Genomic DNA, 20,740 nt, shown 5'->3' with positions numbered 1-20,740 from the left:
CGTGGGATCCTCCTATGGTGTTCTGGTGACGATGACATGCCAATGGTGGGGAGGGGTGGACTTGGACATAACTGGTTGAATGAGTCGGAGGTGCATTTTGTCCTCACAGGCTATGCCCCAATGATCCCTTCGCTAGAGTACCGGACTGTTGGCACGGAATGCATTAGTGTTGTTGACTGTTTGCCCGTTGTCGGACTACCTGGGTTTTCTTAATGTAACTCCAGATCTAAGTTCTTATTGAGTTGTGTACATATAATTTTGTTTTCATAAGACATGTAAGCCAGTTGCGAAGCCTCCCTGAAAAGCAAATCGGGTGTGAAAGAGAAATCTGAGTAATTACTCTGTATATCCACAGACATTCTCTTATGCCAAGTGCTTTTTGCATCTGAAAGCATTAATAAAGACAACGATAAACAGGGAGAACCTCTGCAGAAAAGCTTGAGAGAAACCTGAGAGGTGAGTTCCTGAAGAGGACCAGCTTAAAGGTCACATGAAAACAGAACAGGTGGGGTCAGTTATCCCTACATCCTGCTGCGGCATATTGCTGTTTGCTTGAGGTGGGTCAGCCTGAGTGGGTAGTAGGGAGCACTCTTACATTCATATTTGTTCAGCTGATGTCCTCCTCCAGAGTGGCTTATAATGTTAAGCTACTTGCATTGATTTACACATTTATACAGCTGGGTAGTTTTTACTGTATTAACTTAGGGTAAGTACCTTGCTCAAGGGTGCCACAGCCAGAGCTGGGATTTGAACTAAGGTCCTTCGAGTTCAAAGGCGGTGACGGTAAGGGTAACCAGCATGCCCCTCTTAGCAGGTGTATCGGCCGGTTTTGAGTTGCTCCGCTGCAGTAGATCACGTTTCTGACAGAGTATTTCTCTGCCTTTAACTCTGTTATGCACTTGGGCGTGGTAGTGTGGAGAAGTGGTGTGTGTGTGTGTGTGTGTGTGTGTGTCTCTCCTTCTGACTGGTGCATTGTTGCATTGTTTGCTCACTCTGTTCAGGTGAGCCATGTGGTACCTGAAGCGCTCAGGGCCCTGTGTGTTAATCCCACATACAAACCCATGAAATTTAGGGATCTTAGGCTGACAGTCAGCTGGCAGGCTTTGAGGCGTTGTGAGTTTAACAAGCATGTCAAGTCAACAAATTGTAAGCCAAAATCCTCACCCAAGTTTTTTTTTTTTTTTTTTTTTTTTTTTTTTTTTTTTTTTTTTCCCCCCCCTTCCCTTTTTTTCTTCTAATTCTTCACCCTTTTCTTGCCTCTCGTTTATGGGGGTGTCAGCTGACAGTAAACCTTCAACCCACTCCTATGTAGTTTAGGGAACGGCTTACACTGAAACATGACTCATTCATGTTCATTACTGGAAATGTTCTTTCTGATTGCAAAACTTCATGTGTTGGGGAGTTCTGTGTGTCTTTTGTTATAACAATGTTTTCCAAAACAGCGCACTTGGTCTCTTTGGAAACATGGCTGTGTTGATTTGTTGGTCTGTGGAGGCTGAACCAGATCTGCACAATTATGAAAAGTAACATCATATTTCTGGTAAAGGTCAAAGGCCATGGAACTTAAACAGTTGAATTCTTGTTGGGTGGGTAAGTAGTGGTTAGGTTGGGTTGCTGGGTCAAATTTCACTTCCACCACTGTACTCTGATCAAGGTATAATCCACTTATTACCAATAAAGGAAGAATGAACAGCTCCGTAACTGGATAAAGAATTGTAAGTCAACAAGGAGAAAGGCGACAGCAAAGAATGGTGGCACAGAGGGTAGGGCTGGTTTCATAGCTTCGAGACTGTGGGTTCAGACACGCCTTTAAACCTATTCAGTCCCACAGTTCAAAGACATGCATTTCAGGTGAACTGGAAGCTCTAAATTGGCCTGTCTGTATGTGTGAGAGACACACATGTACATTTTCAGTCTCGTGATGAACTGGCATTCTGCAGTGGGTCTACCTTGTGCTTCTGGGGTAGGCTTCGCACCAGCACAGCCCTGCACTGGACAAGCAGTTATTGATGATGGGTAGATGGATGGGTGCGTCAGCGACCTTAGAATTATAATACCACTACTCATAGCAGCGGCTGATCTTACAGAGGGTGTTATTTTTTGCATGGAGTGGAATCATTTAAATGGGATTCGCTGCAAATATTGCGATCATTTCACTTATGTGATTTAACCCCATCTTATATATAACCCGTCTCTGTCCATACTTTGTCATGCAGATCAGCACCTGCTCCACATTCAGCGCCGCAAAGAGAGCGAGTTGATTGCAGTAGACTCAAGGTTCGAGTCCTTTTGCTCCACATACAGATTTCGAAGTGGCCAGTAATCAGCTCCAGGTAAAATGGTCCGTAATGGCAATTGCATATGTTTGCTATAATTGCTGGCTGTTTGACTTTGCTGAAAGGAGACATTTATTTGTGAGATGGTCTGCAAGGCGTTGAGGTACTTGTGTGTACAGACAGCACTCGGTGAACTCCGACAGCCGCGTTTGGGGACCTGTTGTGTGAGATGGCTGGCCACAGAGCACACCTATCCCCACAGCAGTGTCGAGCAATCCAGACGTACGATTAACAGGGTGGACGCTGTGAAGTAGCGACAGTCGCAAGGGGAGTACACTGATCTCTCCGTCTGCCTACTGTAGGTCCACTTGAACTTAATCAGCAGATGAGTGCATGCAACAAACTCTGCTTTCCCCTGCCAATTCTCTTCTCTCTGGCTGCGTTCATCACCGTCTCGCTGGTGGCGTTATCATAAGTGTTTCCTCTTTAGTGCACTTTATTTATTTATCTATCTATCTATTAATTTAGTTATGTAATTATTTATTGTGCTGACACGATTGTCCAGCTTACGGTGCCTGCAAGTGTATTAGTCATTCAAAACTTGCTTAGAAAAATATTCACAATCCATTTTAGTGTTGTTTTTTTCCCCCCCTCCCCTTCAGTTTCCTTCCTAATGTATGTTGTCTATTATCTATTTGAATTTCGGGTCATGTCTCCTGTTCTGTAAATTTAGCTAGAAAGTCCTGTCCTTTAAAAACTCACTTTTATCTCTGTTCTCAGTGTGGTGGTGTTCAGATGATGGAGCTGTGCTGCTGTCACATCTAGTGTGAAATACATACTGTAGAGGCAATGGTAGCTGGCAGCTTATTGGGGCTTTATGACTCCCTCAGCCTGGCCTCTCTGCTGAAAAGACAAGAACTGGTATTCAGGGCAAGATGTTACTTCTCTCTTTTCTCCCTACTTCCTCTCTCTGCCCTTCTGTTGTCATCTGTCTTCTTATTCTGGGCAGAACATTTTTACTGTCTCTCTGTTGCAACTGAGAAGAGCAGGTTCAGGAAGGAAACCCACATCATGTGTGAACATACGGCTTTAAAAGCACGTTTTTCTTCTGGATCACAAAAGGTTGTTGCCAAGTGGCAGCTTGTGCCATTTAAAGCCTGTGCTGAAGTGGTTGGAGAACGGTTACTGTGTTTTTGATTATGCCAATAAGATGGGATGATGGGCCTTGCTTGAAAAAGTTATTTGGAGCAAACAATGCAACAGCAGCACTTCTATAGTGGTGACTTGGTGTTTTGGGGGAAAAATTGAAGATAATTCTATTTTTATGTTACAGAAACTGAATGTGAAACGTGTATGAGGCAGTGTGTGCCGAACGGGTTGTTTCCATCATTGAGCGGGCTGTACTTGAAGGTCTTGTGGCTTCCTTCGCGCACACTCACGATGTGGTTTCTTTGTCATCTTTCACGTTTGCACTGGCCCCAAAGTCACCATCCTGGTTTACTGTACCTTCAGTGAGATTCCTTGCCCACTTTAGGAACACAACTTATTGTAGCTTCACAGGAACACACTTGTTTTACTGTGCTTGTTTTTGACACGTTTCACGTATGAATGCAGTTCGTGTACATTGAAAATATTTCAGTCGGCCTATACATTTTTCTCAAGGGTTTCTGTGATTGTTCCGTTCTGCTCTAAATCATTTTGCAGTGATCAGTGCTTTTGGCACATTTATCAAAGCCTCACCCCTGTATAAAAAAATAATATGCAAAAATCAGCTTTTGACAAGGACCAGCTAAGTGAGCAGCACAGTGATAGATTTTCTTGTTAGGAGAAATTACATCTACCAAGTTGAGCTCCTTTAGCATGAAATTGAAAAAGAAGCATTTCTCTTTAATTTACATTCTTGATTCAATGAAAGATGTAGATTAACCCTTTGGAAAAAGGGGGGCGGGGGACAAAGTCTTAGTCGAGAACTATGACCGTTTTGTTCTGTGCTAAACTGGCTGTCAGCTGTTTTGTTTATGGGGATGATAATTGCCACTTCGTCATCTTTGAAATGAAACAAACACTCTTGGATTCCTTCAAATGCACCTGTTATTTTTATTGGTGTCTGGAAAGCGTTGCTTTCAGTTACACCGTGTGTTTTTCATTGCTTGCACAGCTACCATTGATCGCGATCGCTGGGATCCGGTCTCAGTTCACTGGCTGCGGGAGCTGGGTTTTGCCTCAAACCAGCCGCTGTGGAAGACATTGACTGATAGACGCTGCGAATTGGAGTGAGAGACGATAACTCTATCTTTCGCAGCTTACAGAAAGGTCAGGCCTTGGCTGTAATTGGAGTGTTGGCACACAGTGTGGAGATAAACGCATTCGTGGGCAACTTTATAAACATGAACCGTATAAACACGGGAAGACGTGACTGAGATGCATACCACCCACCAATGAGTCCCTGCACTGCGGGACATACAGCGGGCATTAAGTTCCCGTGATGCGTTCTGAGGCTTGACACTGAGGAGATTAGGCAGACAGATCCCTGTTTGCCGTGGTGATCGGGGTGCCACACACCAGGAGGGCTTCCGTAGCACTGCCGGATTTGGGGTGGAGAAAGCAGACGAGTAAAACACCAGTATGATCTAGTCTCTGCTCTGTTCACTGTCCTGGTTTTCCTAGTGCTGGTTCTTGGAGCACATGGGTTGTGCGATTGGATGTAGGTTCAATTGCTGCTTGGTGTGTGGAGTTTGTGTGGTCTCCCCATGTTTGTATAGGTTTCCTCTGTGTGCTCCGGTTTCCTCCCATGGTCGAAAGGTGTGTTTCAGTTGACTCTGGTTTGCCTGTTGAGTGTAAGAGTGTGTATGTGTTGGGTGAATGCAGTGAATATTTCCTATTAGGTACTATAGGCACAGTGTATTGGGCCTGTGCAGGAGGGGAAAAATTTTAATGGCAGAGAAATACAGACAAAAGTTTGACACAAATTTAATGCAACAAAACTTCAAAATTTATAAAATTATATTATTTTAAAAAAACACAATTCCAGAATTCCTAGGTATTTCCGGAGAGCTTCTTTCTTTGGCTCCCCATCAGTGATGTGGTTTAGTGTTAGAACAGTTTAAAGTGCAGTTGGTGTAATTCTGTTGGCATTTACACCTTTTTTTTTGTTTTTTTTTTTTTTTTTTTTTTTTGCCCATTTCGGAGTGAAAGTTCCTACAGCCTACGAACACCAAAATCTGGCCCTGGGTGAAGGATCTTAGGGAGTTTAGTGTACCTGTCACTGTAAGTCACCTTGAATAAATATGTCAGGTAAATAGTTAATGATCACTGTAAGTCACTTTTCTCCAAAGTGTCTGCTAAATAAATGAACGTAAATGTAAAACCTACATTTTGAGGGCCTCTCAAAGCACAGTAAGCAACTTGAATGTCTTATCTGTCTACTGGTACTTTGTTTGTTTTTACCTGAGTTTTCAGATTTTTTTTCTAATAAACAATCACTAATAGTCCTGAATGCTGCAAATGTCTTTGCAGTGTAAAGTAAACCATGAAAGTAAGATAAATCTAGGAGAAAATGGTCTTCCATTAAATTTTTTTTTTTTTTTTTTTAAATTAACATCACCCCCGCAAAGCACGTTTTGGTCTTTTTCCAGTATTTCAGTGGCTGTTGGCTGACCTCAAGCCCTGTCACTCGTGCAGAGGAAGAGCGGGATGCTGCGGCATCTCCTCTATGTCAGCGTGGTTGTGTTTCTTGGGCTCTTCATGAGGAACAGTCCATGGTAGAAGTATAGTGTGTGTGCCCTAGTCTTATCCTGGGGTACGTCTTGCATGTTAAGTTCAAAACGAGTCTGAACTGTGACCATTCCTTTTCCCTTGGTGCTGCTCTCATTGGGAAGACGGGAGGATTTTGTCACACAGCCGGTGTGTATTTATATGCCAGTGCAGTGGAGATGGGTTCAAATCCCACCTCCTGCTCTTGTACCCTTCAATAAGGTACTTATCCTATGTCGGAAAATTACCTGTCTGTACAAATGTGTAAATCGGGGCGGCTGGTAATGTAGTGACCGCAGCTGCTGCCATTGGACCCAAAGGTCTCGGGTCTCAGGTCCCAGGTCTCACCTCCAGCTGTAGTACCCTTGAGCAAGGTACTTGCCCTAAATTGCTGCAGTAAAAAAATTGCCAAGCTGTACAAATGGGTAAATTATTGTATGCAGCTTAACATTGTAAGGCATTTGGGGGAAGCGTCAGTGAAATGTTTGAATCTATTTTGTCTGTTAAATGTTGTTTTGTGGGAAATGTACAGTATGTAAGCTTGGGAAGTATCACAGCCCATAGTTGTATACTTTGTTTTACTGGGAGAGGAGGTTTATAGTCCACTCTGCTGGCTTCACTCTGTGTTTTTGGTGCTGGAGCCTAGATGGCCAAATGTTTGTTCACAATACATTGCCTTTTTGTTCCTGCACGTTGAGCTTCGCGAACCAGGTGTGTGTTTGTCTGCGGTCTGTTGCCTTGTGCTGGTATCAACACCCTCCACAAACAGCCCCCTCTGTTGTTGTTGTTTTTCATGGCTGTGCCTCCGGCTCTCTTCTTTAGTCTCCAAGCCTCTTAATGAACACTTGTCAACAGGCTAGACGGGCGGACATGCCGCGTCCTTGAAAACAACTTCATTCTCGGTTCCGTGCCCGCAAAGAGGCACAAAGCTGAAAACGGGTTTTGGACCTGTTGGTGGCCCGCTCTGTGCTCGCTCACATTGCAACTGGGCAAAGATCTGAGGCAAAACAAAACAACAAAAATGGCAAAAAAGAAGAAAAAAATCCATGTAACTTTCAGATGGGTCTTGGTCACATGAGTTCTCCCTGCTGAAATGTATAGTGTAAATACCTTTTTGAAGTGGAGAGATCAAAAGTGTAAAGAGACAGCAAAAATCCAAAGTACCAGGACAGGAAGTATGAATACACATTGTTTTTGTGTGCGTGTGTATGCATTTTAACATCTTGTAGTTTTGAATCTATTTAATGGGTTTAAAATGTGTATTGTAGGGCTCTGGAGTGCTGCCCTTATGACAAGCAGATAAGGTTATTCCAGTCCTCTTTTATCTAAACCCGGTGATATAGAGGAATCGAAAGGGCAGGCTTTGCAAAAGTCAGAAGGGGAATGAAACTGAATTTCATAACTGAGCTGGCATGGAGGAGACAGGCAGCAACAATGGTCTTCTTGAGCAGTGAAGTTCACCGGGTCTTATACCGTCACCTGCAGCAGCGCAGAAAATCGGTGCGGCATTGGAACGTACAGAATAAATAAAATGTGATCTGAAATACCAACACGAACATCCATTTACTGTATATGTGCAGAACGGCCTAAATAACAGTAGCTGTACAAGAAGAGGTGAAGTGGCCAGTCAGGCTGAGAGCAGCTCGACAAAGGTTCTCTTTGTGTTGCAAAAATAAATATTTTCTTGACCGTTTTTGTGGAAGGCAGAAAGCGGAGAGGTTTGCGGTGGAAGCGAACCTCAGCACCCAGCCGTGTCTCGGTTATTTGTTCTGGCTTGCCCTGCCCTCAGCCAGGGGCCCCCGAGGGCCCTTGGGAGTCCACGAGAAGAACATGCTTGCTGAGAATCCCCGTTTTTTTTTTCCTTTCTTTTCGCTAAGAAGCGCCAAGCGGCCCAGTCCGCCCGTTGGCCCGTCGCTTCATGATGGGCCTGGCAAATTCCACCGCCCAGGTCATCAGGGAGCTGGAGGCACCCAGCTCTGTTTACAGTGTTGGGAAGTTAATATAAACTTTCATCAAGGAAACGAGGGGGGGGGGTTTACACGTGCGTTTTCTATTTGTCCTTGGTTATTAGCACCTGGGTCTGAGCCGTGTGTCGTAATTGTCCACAGGACCAGGCCAAACAGATGCAAGGGAAAGGCAAATAAGCACGCCATAGAATAATTTTACGGTGCTCTGTTACAGCCCCCGCTCTGGGGTTCTCAATCTAGAAAATCAATAAGCAGCAGGAAAAAGAGGCCCTGTCAGCCCCCGAACCCCCACTGTGAGTTTCTGTTATTATTTTATTGAAATAGCATAGCTTATACAGTATAACTTCACACTCTGTCCATTTATACAGCAGGGTGTTCCTCCTAATTCAGATTTATTTATTTACGTTTATTTAGTTGACGCTTTTCTCCGAAGTGACTTAGGGTTAAGCTACTTACAATTATTTATCCGTTTATACGGCTAAATAATTTTTCCTGGAGAAATTCAGGGTAAGTACCTTGTTTAAGGGCACTAATGCTAGGGGTGGAACTCAAGCCCAGGTCCTTAAATACAGCGATTCCTTATATAATTCCAAGTGTGATCTTAAACATGCTGTAAATGCTGTTCCCTGTATTTTGTGCTGTACTTCCCCCCTCTCCTCCCTTCCCTTCTGTCTATGCAGCAGGTTTGTTGGGACACATGAGTGGTCTATGTGATAAGACTTCAGATGGCGGGAAGTATCTCCTTTATGTGTTTTCCGAAAGGACTGTTGGATGCGACATCAAAGTTGCACGTCCTCTGGAACTGAGCTTTATTTCCCAAACGGTCGCTTGTCTAACCTGCTCTTTTTGTACAGACCTTTTCAAGTTTTGTATTGCTTTCAATGAAAACGCATTTTAAATTGCTCCCTGCCTCTCGCAGACAGTGACATACTCAGTGCGGCGGAAATGTGTAATATGGACATTTATCAGCGGTGTGTTTGCGCGCCCATGTTTTCCGCTGGCTGACAAGAGCCTGCCCACATTTGGTTGCTTTTACAGATAATCACGCATAGCCATATTATAGCCATCAAGCTCATTTTAATGTGAATGGATCTGAGTTGGACCTGCATTCTCTTCTCAGTCTGCAGTAAGTGGGTATTTGTGGAAGGAGATGTTGAAAGTGGAAAACTGGCTGGTCTTTCCTGGTAATGAGGCGTAATGGTGAGCACACGGCAGCGCTGGGAAATAACTGCATATGGATGCATTTCGAGCTCATATTTGGGTTTGGGACACCCCTGTGGTGCATGGAATTTTAGGCAGGATATCAGGGGAGCACAAAACCCAGACAAAAGGACAAGTGCTGCTCTTCTCAGTGTTGCCCGTGTATCCCACACTGAGGGTTTTTTCTTTTTTTTCCTTTTTTTTTTTTTTTTTTTTTTTTTTTTCCCCCCCTCCTCCTTTCTTTCTGTCTGTCTTTCTCCCCTTTTCTTTCTCCAGTGGGAGAACATGGTCAGGGCTGGATTGTGTAAACATCCTTGCTTCCCCCTCCCTCATTCTGCCATCGAACTGTGTCAAATCACACCCGAGCTTAGCCATCAGACACCCTGTCCAGCAGGTCCATTTGTGCTCCGAACTGTGTTTTTAAGGAAGATCTGGCTGCGGTGCATTTCCTCAGCGATGGATATCAGGCTCAGGTTTGCCGCTGAGTGCCCCTCTGTTTACATTGCACTTCGAGATCCTCGGCCTTCAGGCTTCCAGGAATGTGTCACGTTGCTGTGTTTATACACGGGGAAACATAATGGGCGCAGATGTCATCTCTTGTTGTGAGAAGGTGCACGGCAACGAAGGTTCAATAGATACATTCCTGTTGCTTTGTCTGCATGGTACTTGGCAACAAAGTTCTGATGGCGTGTTCTTTTTGTCGCTTCGGTGTATTTGTATGAAATGACACATGCACGTAGCTTTGAGTATCACAGTCAGTAGAGGAGCGTGCAGAGGTGCAGTGGCTTTTTTTTTTTTTTAAGTCTTTTTTTTGGCAGGGTGTGGTTTTTACATGTAGGCAAGAGCGATCGAGTACATCATTATATATTGGATCCACTTTGGTGTTAGACATTGCTGTTTGTTTCTCTGTGGTACCAAGGACCTTTTTATCATTGCGGTGAGCGGCTGAACTCCTGGAAGGCTGCTTTTAGTTTACACACGAAGCAGTCTCTTGTAATAACGTTACGTAATGTGTCTGGCTGTCTCGCTAATACCGTCGCAGGAATAGCTACAAGGGCCATTATTACAGAACTGCGTTGTTTACGCTGCCTATGCTTTTGAACGAGCCATTGACGAGAATAAATAGGAAAAGTAGTAGCTTACAATGCGTTCGTGTCCATGTTCCACATATGTGTAATTATGACAAATGGCTAGAGTCCAGTTTCAGTCCATGGGGTAAGAAAAATAAATCTGAAAGGATGGAGGAGTGATGTATAAGGTTTTTTTTTGTTTTTGCATCTGCTTGTTTATTTTTCCCTTCCTTTTCCAGCGAAGTGCAGCCCAGCTCCAGGGAGACGTATCCAAGTTGTTGGGGACTCGCCGCCACAGCTCTGTTTGCTCTCGATATTGAGTCTCTGCCTGGTTGCCTGTGGGTTTCATGGGGGGGGCATGTTGCTGGAAGATGGTCCTTCCCAGCCACCCGCCCCCAGTCTGTTCATAATTGATCAGGGGTTGCGACGCTGCCGTCCCTAAGGGTTAAGACCTGGTAACTTTTTCTCCCTCTTGTTTGCTCAGCATCTCAGTGCAGCAGTTCAAACAGTGTTCACACCAGCTGCCAGTGTAATGCCATATTATGCACATGCTGTCAAAGTAGGGGTTGCCATGGATACAGGAGAGTGCCATAACAAAACAAACCCTCTTGATTCAAAAAAAGTGTCTTCACTGTCTTGAGCGTTTTTATCTTCTTCAGAGAAACACCAGTACATTTTTTTTTCTCTCTTCTATTTCTTCCTTTTCTTTTTATTCACTCAATTTTTTCCTCCCTGTATAGTTTTTGGGAGTTTGGCCAGAAAACTTGTTTTCACAGCTGTACTGAACACATTTTGAGCACCAGGCTCTCGCAACTTGCCACCGTCAGATTCATAGTCACGGCTGACCCGTCAGAGACACGGTCATTAGTCATTCACACCGTCTACAGAATCCAAATCACTAATAACGTTTCTTTGTTCAATTTATGTTGGGAAAACAGTATCTGTTTCTAGTTATATCGTGAAATAATTGGAACTTAAAAGTAGAATTATTATAAGGCCATATTATCCCATTAGTATTGCTATTATAACATTTTAGGTATATGAATAACTTTTTTTTTTTTTTTTTTTTTTTTTCTTTTTTTGCAATTATTTATGTCAGATCTGTTTTCAGAACATGAGGTGATGGCCAAAATTTAGTGTGTACACACACACACACACACACACACACACACACATTTTCAGAACCGCTTGTACAAATTTAGTGTAATCATCCTGAAAATTAGTTGTATTAAACTTAGTGGGTTTGGTATGTAAACACCAGTTTCCCTTTCCTCTGCACAGTAAGGCAGCTTGTGTCAAACTACGGCTTTAAAGTCCTGGATTTGCGACTCCAGCTCTGCGTGTAGAAGATATAACAGACCTCATTGTTCATAAATGACATGTGGTGATGTCCATTATTATGACTCATTTTGCTTAAGCTATTGGAGCACCGCTTGTTTCCTGACAATGTTTCACACTTGCATTTTACAGCATGTTATTCAGTTTGACCCAAATTCTCTACTATTGCTCTGAACTAAAAGGTAGTGAAGAGCATCTTTTCTTTGCACACACTGACATGGTAGCCCTTTGTTTTTCAGGTGCTACAAACTGCAAGAGAGCTCCTCACGCAACAGCAAAGCAGCAGCCCGAAATCTCCGAAGATCAGTCAGCGACAGCCTCCGCCGCAGGTGAACCAGGACCGCTCAGCCTGCTCTTTAAGCGCACGCATGTTGCACGGCCCTCTGCAAAGTATTTCCTGTGGTCCACGACTGTGTTTGATTTGGCTTTGTGATCTCAGGCCTGCAGTTGCGATGCCTTCCGCCAACAGCCTAGCGTTTAACACTGACTCTCTGTCTCCGTGAAGTGAACCCAATCTGCGCTGCAGTCTCCGCCCCGCTATTTTACAGGGCTGTCTGTCAGGGGAAACAAAAGTCTTTCATCTGGGCCCTGCACCATTTCTAGGGGCCAGCGACTCTCTCTGTGGTTGCTTTTCCTCCAACACAAATATCAGCTCCCTCTTGTTAATAAGCTCTTGGCCAGGCTGGGGGTGGAGCAATTTGGGCAATGTGGGGTGTGTACCGAGTGAACGTCTTGAATCTCCACCGAGTGCCTCAGTCCTTGGCTGGTAGAGCTTTGGGGCAGAATGAGAGAGGGCAAGACCGACAGCCTTGGGCAGTGCCGTTCGGGACAGAGCAGTGAGAGCCTCGGCGGACCGCTGGGCACCCTGGTGTCCTACAGTGTGGTTTCGCTGCTCCCCATTTGGACGCGCGCACAAGCGTTTGTACATGACACAGTTCTGTTTGATCTCTGCTGCTTTTCTGGCTTTTGTGCAATTTGTAGCTTATCTTGCCCTTTCCATATCACTTTCGGCAATTTTTTTTATTTTATTTTTTTAAAGTATTTATACTACTATTTATACTTATGTTTTGTACGCTCTGTAAATATATTTATTCTGTAGTTCTGTGTCAGCTGTTTGTTTGTCTGTAAATACTGGAGGCACCTAGAAACACAGCAAATTCCTTGTGTGCGTCAGCACACTTGGCCAATATTTTATACCAGTACCAATAAATTCTGATCACTTTGCGTTACTGTGAGATGCTGGTGGCTCAAATGTCCTTCGACTCCACCCACAAACTGAGTAACGCATTGGATTTATTAATAGTAGAATGTTGCAATGCGAGATTTTTTTTCCTTCTGTTTTGGTCTGAAAACCAGCCTGTCTGTTCAAAAGCGTTTGATAATCCAACGAGTTTAACTCAGAAGGAGAAAGATGTCGGATTCTGAAACTTTCTTACCGTCCACACAAAAAATATGAACCAGAGAATATTTGATCATTTGAGAGGATGGAATTCACTTCAGTTTGTTGATGCAAGACGTTCCTGTGTTTGTGAGAACAGTCTCTTCAAATTATTTGAAAACTGAGATGCAAATAGTGTAACAGTGTAGGATTTGCTTAAATTCATGTGTTTCTCGAAGTGTAGTTATTTGGAGAATACAGAGCTAATGAAATACGTTTTAAGGCAGCTCATTGTAACGTGCTATGTTCTATTCACTGTAATTTGTTGTATTGATTTATCTTAATGTCAGGCTCTATTGATGACTGGTGGAGGTCATCATTGAGCTGTGTTACATTTATTCATTTAGTAGACACTTTTGTCCAAAGCGACGTACATCTCAGCAGAAGTACAATTAATGCATTACATTGAGAGAAGGAGACATAGCTCCAGACATGAAGTCTCAAGCAAACCTAGTTTCTTCCCTACCACTTGCTGCACCGAGGTTCATCGTTCAAGTAGGTGCATGAGACACAGGATAGACAAATCCCGATATCCACACCAATTTTTTTTTTATTAAATATTATAAGATACACAAATGAGCAGTGCAATATCAGAGTAATGGCTGAATAAAGGTTGTATCTGGGGATGCTTCTGGAATTACGATGCGTGAACAGTTACATCGTAGATGATCTGAAGATCTTGAGGGAAGTGGATCTGGAAAAGGTGGGTTTTCAGACCCTTCTTGAAAACAGAGTTTCCGCAGTTCTGAGTGACAGGGGAAGGTCATTCCACCACAACAGACCCAGAATCGAGAACCTCCGAGCTTTGCCTTTCGTGCCCAGGACCACCAAGCAAGCAGAAGTAGGTGAGCGAAGGGGCCTGGCTGGGGTGTACCGGTTGATCAAGTCCTGTAAATAGCAAGTAGCAGTTCTGTTGCTGCATTATGTACACAGTAACCAGAGTTTTGAATTTTATATGGGCAGCTATAGGAAGCTAGTGCAGAGAGATGAGTAGAGAAGATGCATGGGAGCGCTTTGGCAAATCAAACACAACTTGTGCAGCAGCATTCTGTAGAAGCTGCAGAGGTTTGATGGCATTAGCAGGAAGGCCACACAGAAGAGAGTTGCAGTAGTCCAGATGGGAAGTCACCATGGCCTGGACAAGTAGTTGGGCGGAGTCAATAGTGAGGTAGGGACGGATCCTACGAATATTACGCAGGATGTATCTGCAGGACCGGGTTGTGGCTTCAATATGTTGAGAGAATGACAGACTCGCATCAGTCGTGACTCCCAGACTCTTAGCAAAGGAGCTAGGCGAAATCAGCGAGTTGTCCAGATTGATCGAGAGGTCGTGACAGGAGGACAGGCCAACTGGGAGATAAAGAATCTCTGTTTTGGAGAGGTTGAGTTTGAGGTGGTGATCATACATCCATGAAGAGATGTCCGACAGGCAGGAAGCAATGCGGGCGGAGATATGACGCACCAGACTAATATATTCAGTTTTCCCAAAAAACAATTTAAAGTGTTACCGTGAGTTCTTCAGGTGCCTTAAATAATAAAGAAATCACTGTATTTTCCACGGGAGGGGTGCGGTGGCGCAGTGGGTTGGACCGCAGTCCTGCTCTCCGGTGGGTCTGGGGTTCAAGTCCTGCTTGGGGTGCCTTGCGGCGGACTGGCGTCCCGTCCTGGGTGTGTCCCCTTCCCTCTCCGGCCTTACGCCCTGTGTTGCCGGGTAGGCTCCGGTTCCCCGTGACCCCGTAAGGGACAAGCGGTTCTGAAAATGTGTGTGTGTGTGTGTGTGTGTGTGTGTGTGTGTGTGTGTGTGTATTTTCCACTTCTCGAAGGTCGTGCTGTGCAGTGTAACAGTGTTCCTCTCACCTCTGCTAGTAAGTGTGTATTTGCTCAAGCCCAGAAGACTGAAGTAAGTGTCACAACTCATATTTTCAGGCAAGTACAACAGCTCCAGTAGCTCAGATTGCACAGAGTGTGGTTTCACCAAGGTGTTAGGAAAGTGCGGGAGCCGTATCCAGCCTGTTACCTGTGTGCTATAGCAACCAGGAGATTTACAGTGTGGAGTGTTTGCTCTCACATTTACCCTGTCAACCTCACGTTACCGTCTGAAGGTAGGTAAGTAACATCACTAGTCATAAAAACTCACAATATCAAAAGGTTCCTACTCTTTGAGCGATATGCCAAGACTAGCCGGCTGCTCACAAATTATCAGGCAAATGCCTTTTTTGTGTCAGGTTTTTAACAATACATACATTTTCAGCTCTTTCAAAGGTTATGACCTAATTATTTTAGTCTGGAAGAAAAGTCAATAGACTGTGAATTTGCAACTTGTCTTGTTTTTCAGCAATCAAGACATTTCATAATTCACTGAAAAGTGTTCAGAGGACACTGTGCAACAAATGACTTAAACAGGCATCCGAGTGCAGTACAGCTTAAAGCACCGAGAGCATTAGCATCCGGAGCCTTTCACTTGGCTAAATCCATCTCAGCATCCGCCATGGCGTTAAGGCGCTCACAAGCTGCTTTTCCATACCGGCGTAACGTGACAGGTCTATTATTACACAATAAGCCCACGGGAGCGCTCTATAAACAGCTAGTCCTCCTTGTAAATCCCTCAGCCGTCATATGCTGCTTGCGTCTCTTTCCCATGGTGCACGGCGGCTTCGTCCTCATTACTCTCGCTGCAGAGGTGTCCCGGATGCATTGAAGCAGCAGCACTGGCCTGCTGTTGAAATGAAAATGTAAACAGCCAAATTATTTTCTTCATTGGAGCAAGAAAGGAAAGGTCTCGCTGCACCGTGTTTCTCATGATGTGCATATATTGAGTAATTTTTGGTTACACCTGCACTGGCATCTTGACTTTTGTTTTGTTTTCTCCAGGAGTTGAGCTCCTCCTAGAACAGCTCATTTAATGAATCGCGTTGCTCTGCAATAACCTACGATGGGTACTAAAAGCATGACAAGCAGTGTGTCCCACACAGTGCCGGAGTTTGCCGTACATGAACTGTGAGCACTCGCAGACGGTCATTAATGACCACTGACTCCCAAATGATTAATTTTCAGCAATACTGGGAGTTCTACACCATTTTAGACATACATGGAAAAACACAATCAGGAAACTTGGAGTGATTGTCACCTGTAAGCACAAAAATTGTCCATCGTCGTCTTTTATTTTTTTTTTTTAAAGGCCTGCTTCCGTCTTCTGCTTCGATTTAAAACATTTAAGACTGGGATGGATGACATTAATGCAAAAGTCAAACCTAGACTGACCACTGGCTGCCAAAGTAAGTCTTTCTCATGACCCATGGAAAGTGGGAAGGAAGCAGCGATGCCACGGCCTCATCTCTGAACCAGTTAGTGTTCGCGAAGTGTTTGCGTCAAGTAATTTCCATTCCGTTCAGTTAAAAATCTAAACATGCATGTAATTATGCTGTTAATTTCAAGTTAACCCTGTTAAATTTTTACCATTACAGTTTTATGATTTGCTTATGTTCTTTTTCCATAAACAATGTGAAATTTATATTGTGTGTTTTCTCAAAAATGAGCACAGCTGGGGTAGGTCAGAATTTCTCAGCTTAGGAGTCTCCAAGTATGAGAGAAGAGGGAAAATCCAGCGAGAGGGTAAATAGGTGGTGCAGTATTTAGAGCCACTGCCTCTGTACTTGTAGGTCATAGGTTCAAATCCAAGCTCCCGCGAAGTACCTTTGAGTAAGGTGTTTACCCTGAATCGCTCTAGTACATTTACATTTATTTATTTAGCAGACACTTTTCTCCAAAGCAACTTCCAATGAACTCTATATAGTGTTAGCAGCCCACACACCTTATTCACCAAGGTGACTTATACTGCTAGATACACTACTTACACTGGGTCACTCATCCATACACCAGTGGAACACACTCTCTGTCACTCACACACTGGGGGTGAACCTGAACAGCACGTCTTTGGACTGCGGGAGAAAACCGGAGCACCCGGAGGAAACCCACACAGACGCAGGGAAAACATGCAAACTTCACACAGACTGAGCAGGGATCGAACCCACATCCTCTTGCACCACCCAGGCGTGGTGAGACAGCAGTGCTACTGTGCCACCATGCCACCCAGTAAAAATGACTCGGCTCTATAAATGGGTAGAAATTGTAAGCTGCTTTGGAGAAAACGTCAGCAGAATATAACTTTTTAATGTACTTTGAAATACTCATGGCTGTTGAGATGACTTGGGGTACAAGCGTGGAAGGGAACCTATGTGATCCTTTGTATCCAGTCTGGATGTGATGCCACAGAGGAGGGTTGTGGACAGGTGCTCCGAAGTCCAGGTTACTCTTGTGTCTTGGGGGTCCAGCAGTCCGAGTGACACAGAGCTGAGGGTCCCTGTCAATTTATCCACTAATAAAGGAAAAGTTGCACTTTCAGCTGAGTGAGACCTGGAGGGTATTATAAGAAATGAGGGGGTGGTGATGAGTGTGGGTACTGAGGGGGTCTGCAATGGGCATAGAAGCCTTAGGGGATTGTGGGATTGAGATGAATTAGTGGAACAGTAAAGGAATTCTATTCCCACTTCCCCTAGAATTGTCTTAATTACACCGATGCACTCGGCCAAGAAGCAGAAGCAATTACCCCCCTCAAACCTTTCGTACCCTCATTTCTCATTTTATTTATCTTTAGTGTCACTCGCGGTGAAGCAGTTTCTTGTAAAGAGGGGAGCGTCGTTCACACCTCACCGCAACGCGATTGTTTATGCCTCACGTTCCACTTTCAACTTCCCATCGTTCTTAATTACAGGAAAGCGAGGGGGTGAATTAAATCGTAGAGTTTAGAGAAGCTGCTGCTGCTCCTGTTTGTTGGGTGGTGAAAGCATACCGTGCTCATGGGGGTCGGAGGGCAGGGAGGAGGACGGGGGCTTCTCTTAATTACGTGTGCACGGAGTTAGAGATGCACTCGTGACGGATGGCTCGTGGAATTCATCACAGAGCAGACGTGCTGATCAAATGACCTTGACCAGATGACTGTCTAGGTGTCAGTGCTGGATTTCCTTTTGATAGTTCTAAGCCAAAATACCAATATATTGAATCATCATCTTTTATTATTATGTAGCTTACAATTTTACCCATTTGTAGAGCAGAATATGTTGCCAGTCAAGCCAGCTGTGCAACTACAGTACAGCTGGGCTCCTTAATTCTCACATTTACATTTATTCATCCATCAGAGACTTTTCTCCAATGTAATATGCAATTATGAGCGTGATCAAGGTGCTGCGTGACACCAGCGCCATTTGCTGTTATAAGCCTGTGTCCTTAACTACTCCACCACCTGCTGCTCGTGTGTGTGGGTGCGTGCGCGCTTGCATCAACGATGTAGACAGGCAGGCCACAGCATGTCCTTCGACTTCCACTGCATATTTTATGACCTTGGAGGGATGGCTCTGTCGTGCAAGTCCTCGAAGGCATCACGCTCCGTGTCAGAAGCTGTGCGTCCTACTGTTGAGGAGTCAGGAGAACGTTATCCCGTCTGTGACACTGGGTAGTTAAGGGGACCCTGGGCTGTTGGTGTGGCTGGGATGGTGCACACTGTATAGGGTTCACTTAAATGCCTGACCCAAGGACAATCGTCTTATTAAAAGAGTAGGTCGTTGTGAAGCTGCTTTCTTATCTTAGGGCACTGGCAGAGGCTTAACATTAATCTAATTATAATTAATGTCTCCAGTACTCCCCTCAGCTGTGGTACATTTCAAATAATGAAAGAAATATTGAGCATTTCGCAATGAACTATTTGAAAATCCACATCTGTCCAACGAGGCTGGTCTGCGAGGGTTCGACGATTGAATTGAAAAGGCCGTGCATCCGGCATGAATGTTTACCACCCGGCTGCTCCATAAATGCTCATTAATGTGGACCCTTCTCACTGCCGCCATGGCGGGGAGAACAAAAACAATGTGCAATTCAGTCTCCTTTCCCCTCTATTCACCATACCTGTCAGTCAAAACCATTGCAGCCTCCCCCCCATCAGAGAGGAGGTGTTCCATTCCAGCAATTATCATGTCATATACTTTAAAATGTAAATGAGTGTGTGTGTAAAATTAAATTTATGGGTTGTCAGTGAAGAATAAGAACCAGAAGGGCAATTACATATCCTCTTTCATCTTTTCAAGCTCTGATATTGCAGGCAGAAAAGCGTGTGGTTAAAAGCTGGAATTAGCATGGTACGGGTCTCACAGTGAAAGGACCCAGTGCATCTAGCTGCCATTTCTGCCTTTTATTTATTTTATTTTATTTTATTTTATTTATTTATTTATTTTTTGTGCGGAGACGAGCGATGAAATACGGACTGTTATTGTCCATTGTGGTGTGGGAAAGCATATGGAAGCGAAGAGGGCACTTGCATACCATTTCCGTTTGGAATTTCTGTTTTTGTCAGCGCAGACACCCTTATCGCGGAGTTAATGCTGCCCTCGTCGTTCCGTAACGGCGTGCTCCTGATTTTTAACGTGCACCTTGCATTAGCAGAGCTCCTGCTCTCAGTCGCGAACGCTAAATTACAGCCCTACGATAACGGGTCATTGACCGCTTTGCCTGTTATTTGTAGCGTTAAAATGAAGACCTCTTTCAGACATCCACACTGTAAGATTTGAAAGGAATATTAAAAAAAAAAAAAAAAAAAACATTTATACGTAGCATTTTGGATCCATCACAAAACAAGGTTACAAATGTTTTGTAGGTGTGAAGGTTAAATCAAAGCTATCAAGGCTGAATTGCACTGTGACTATGAAATTAAATAATGCCCTTCAGTTTTTTCACATAAACAATTGAAGCTTTTAATTTAATTCAATGTATGTATGTATTTAGACAAATGTAAGCTGTATTCTGGTTGAATATTCCTTCAGTGATTATTCTTTCTTTCTTTCTTTCTTTCTTTTTCTTTTTTTCCAGGCATCTAATGAACAATGGTGCAGATTTTGTTTGAATATGAATGGGCTGCGAGCTGCAGTTTGACCTTCAGCTGAGTTTTCAGTTTGTCAGGATTAGTCAAGCTGGGCGATCAGGGCCGCTAATGCATAATGACTTCTGAAATGAAGACTGCCTAGTGACCATGCAGGGGTTCGGCTAATCAAACAGGGGCTCCTCCGCTCCTACGCTCTGGGCGCGAATGGAGGCCTTGACAAGCCCTTGTTTTAAAGTGGAAGCTTCATTTAAATGTGGCGAACCAGTCGTCACTAGGCTGGAAACGACGCTGTTGGTTCCCAGCACAAATTACGGAGTCAGCGCAGCTACGAAACCGCAAATGGCGAGAATGGCTCTTCATCGGACGCAAGCAAACAGAACATCTCCTACATGTGCTAATGGTGCTGTGCAGCTGCGGAAGAATAGTGGGTTTTGTTTTGACCCGCAGAGACTAAATCTGTTGACAAAAGGAGCTTTTCAGCTGTAAACATATGAGCTGCATTTTTATTAGTCTTATTTATGCGATGAGTTAAATGGCAAATGTTAAGTGTGTGGTTTAAAAGTTTAAAATGTCAGCGAGCCGGTGCTAATCCGGTCTTTGTAGTTGGGTTGATTGTTTGAACCCTGTTGCCAAGTTGATAGAAACAAGGAGGATTGTTTTTCAGCCTTTGCTCGATACCGAACCAGGAATAGGATATTTTCCTGAAAGGGATTTAAACGTTAACTGGCTCATTCCCTTGTTAACACGTGGAAGCAATCAAAGCGGAAAGC

At 44.1% G+C, this 20,740-nt stretch overlaps 1 protein-coding gene across 1 annotated transcript in view; it reads left to right on the top strand.

Moving 5' to 3' along the window:
- LOC108931397 (forkhead box protein P2-like) overlaps window positions 1-20,740 on the top strand; it is a 50,189-nt gene that overhangs the window by 2,335 nt on the left and 27,114 nt on the right. Inside the window, exons 2-3 of the mRNA XM_029259624.1 lie at window positions 2,271-2,333; window positions 11,844-11,933. Of these exons, the coding sequence (XP_029115457.1) occupies window positions 2,271-2,333; window positions 11,844-11,933 (153 nt within the window). The remainder of the gene's footprint in view (window positions 1-2,270; window positions 2,334-11,843; window positions 11,934-20,740) is intronic.

This window comes from Scleropages formosus, chromosome 2, assembly GCF_900964775.1.
Source record: "Scleropages formosus chromosome 2, fSclFor1.1, whole genome shotgun sequence".
Classification (NCBI taxonomy): Eukaryota; Metazoa; Chordata; class Actinopteri; order Osteoglossiformes; family Osteoglossidae; genus Scleropages; species Scleropages formosus.
The sequence above is the reverse complement of the archived record's forward strand: the minus strand, read 5'-3'. Positions and strand labels throughout refer to the sequence as shown.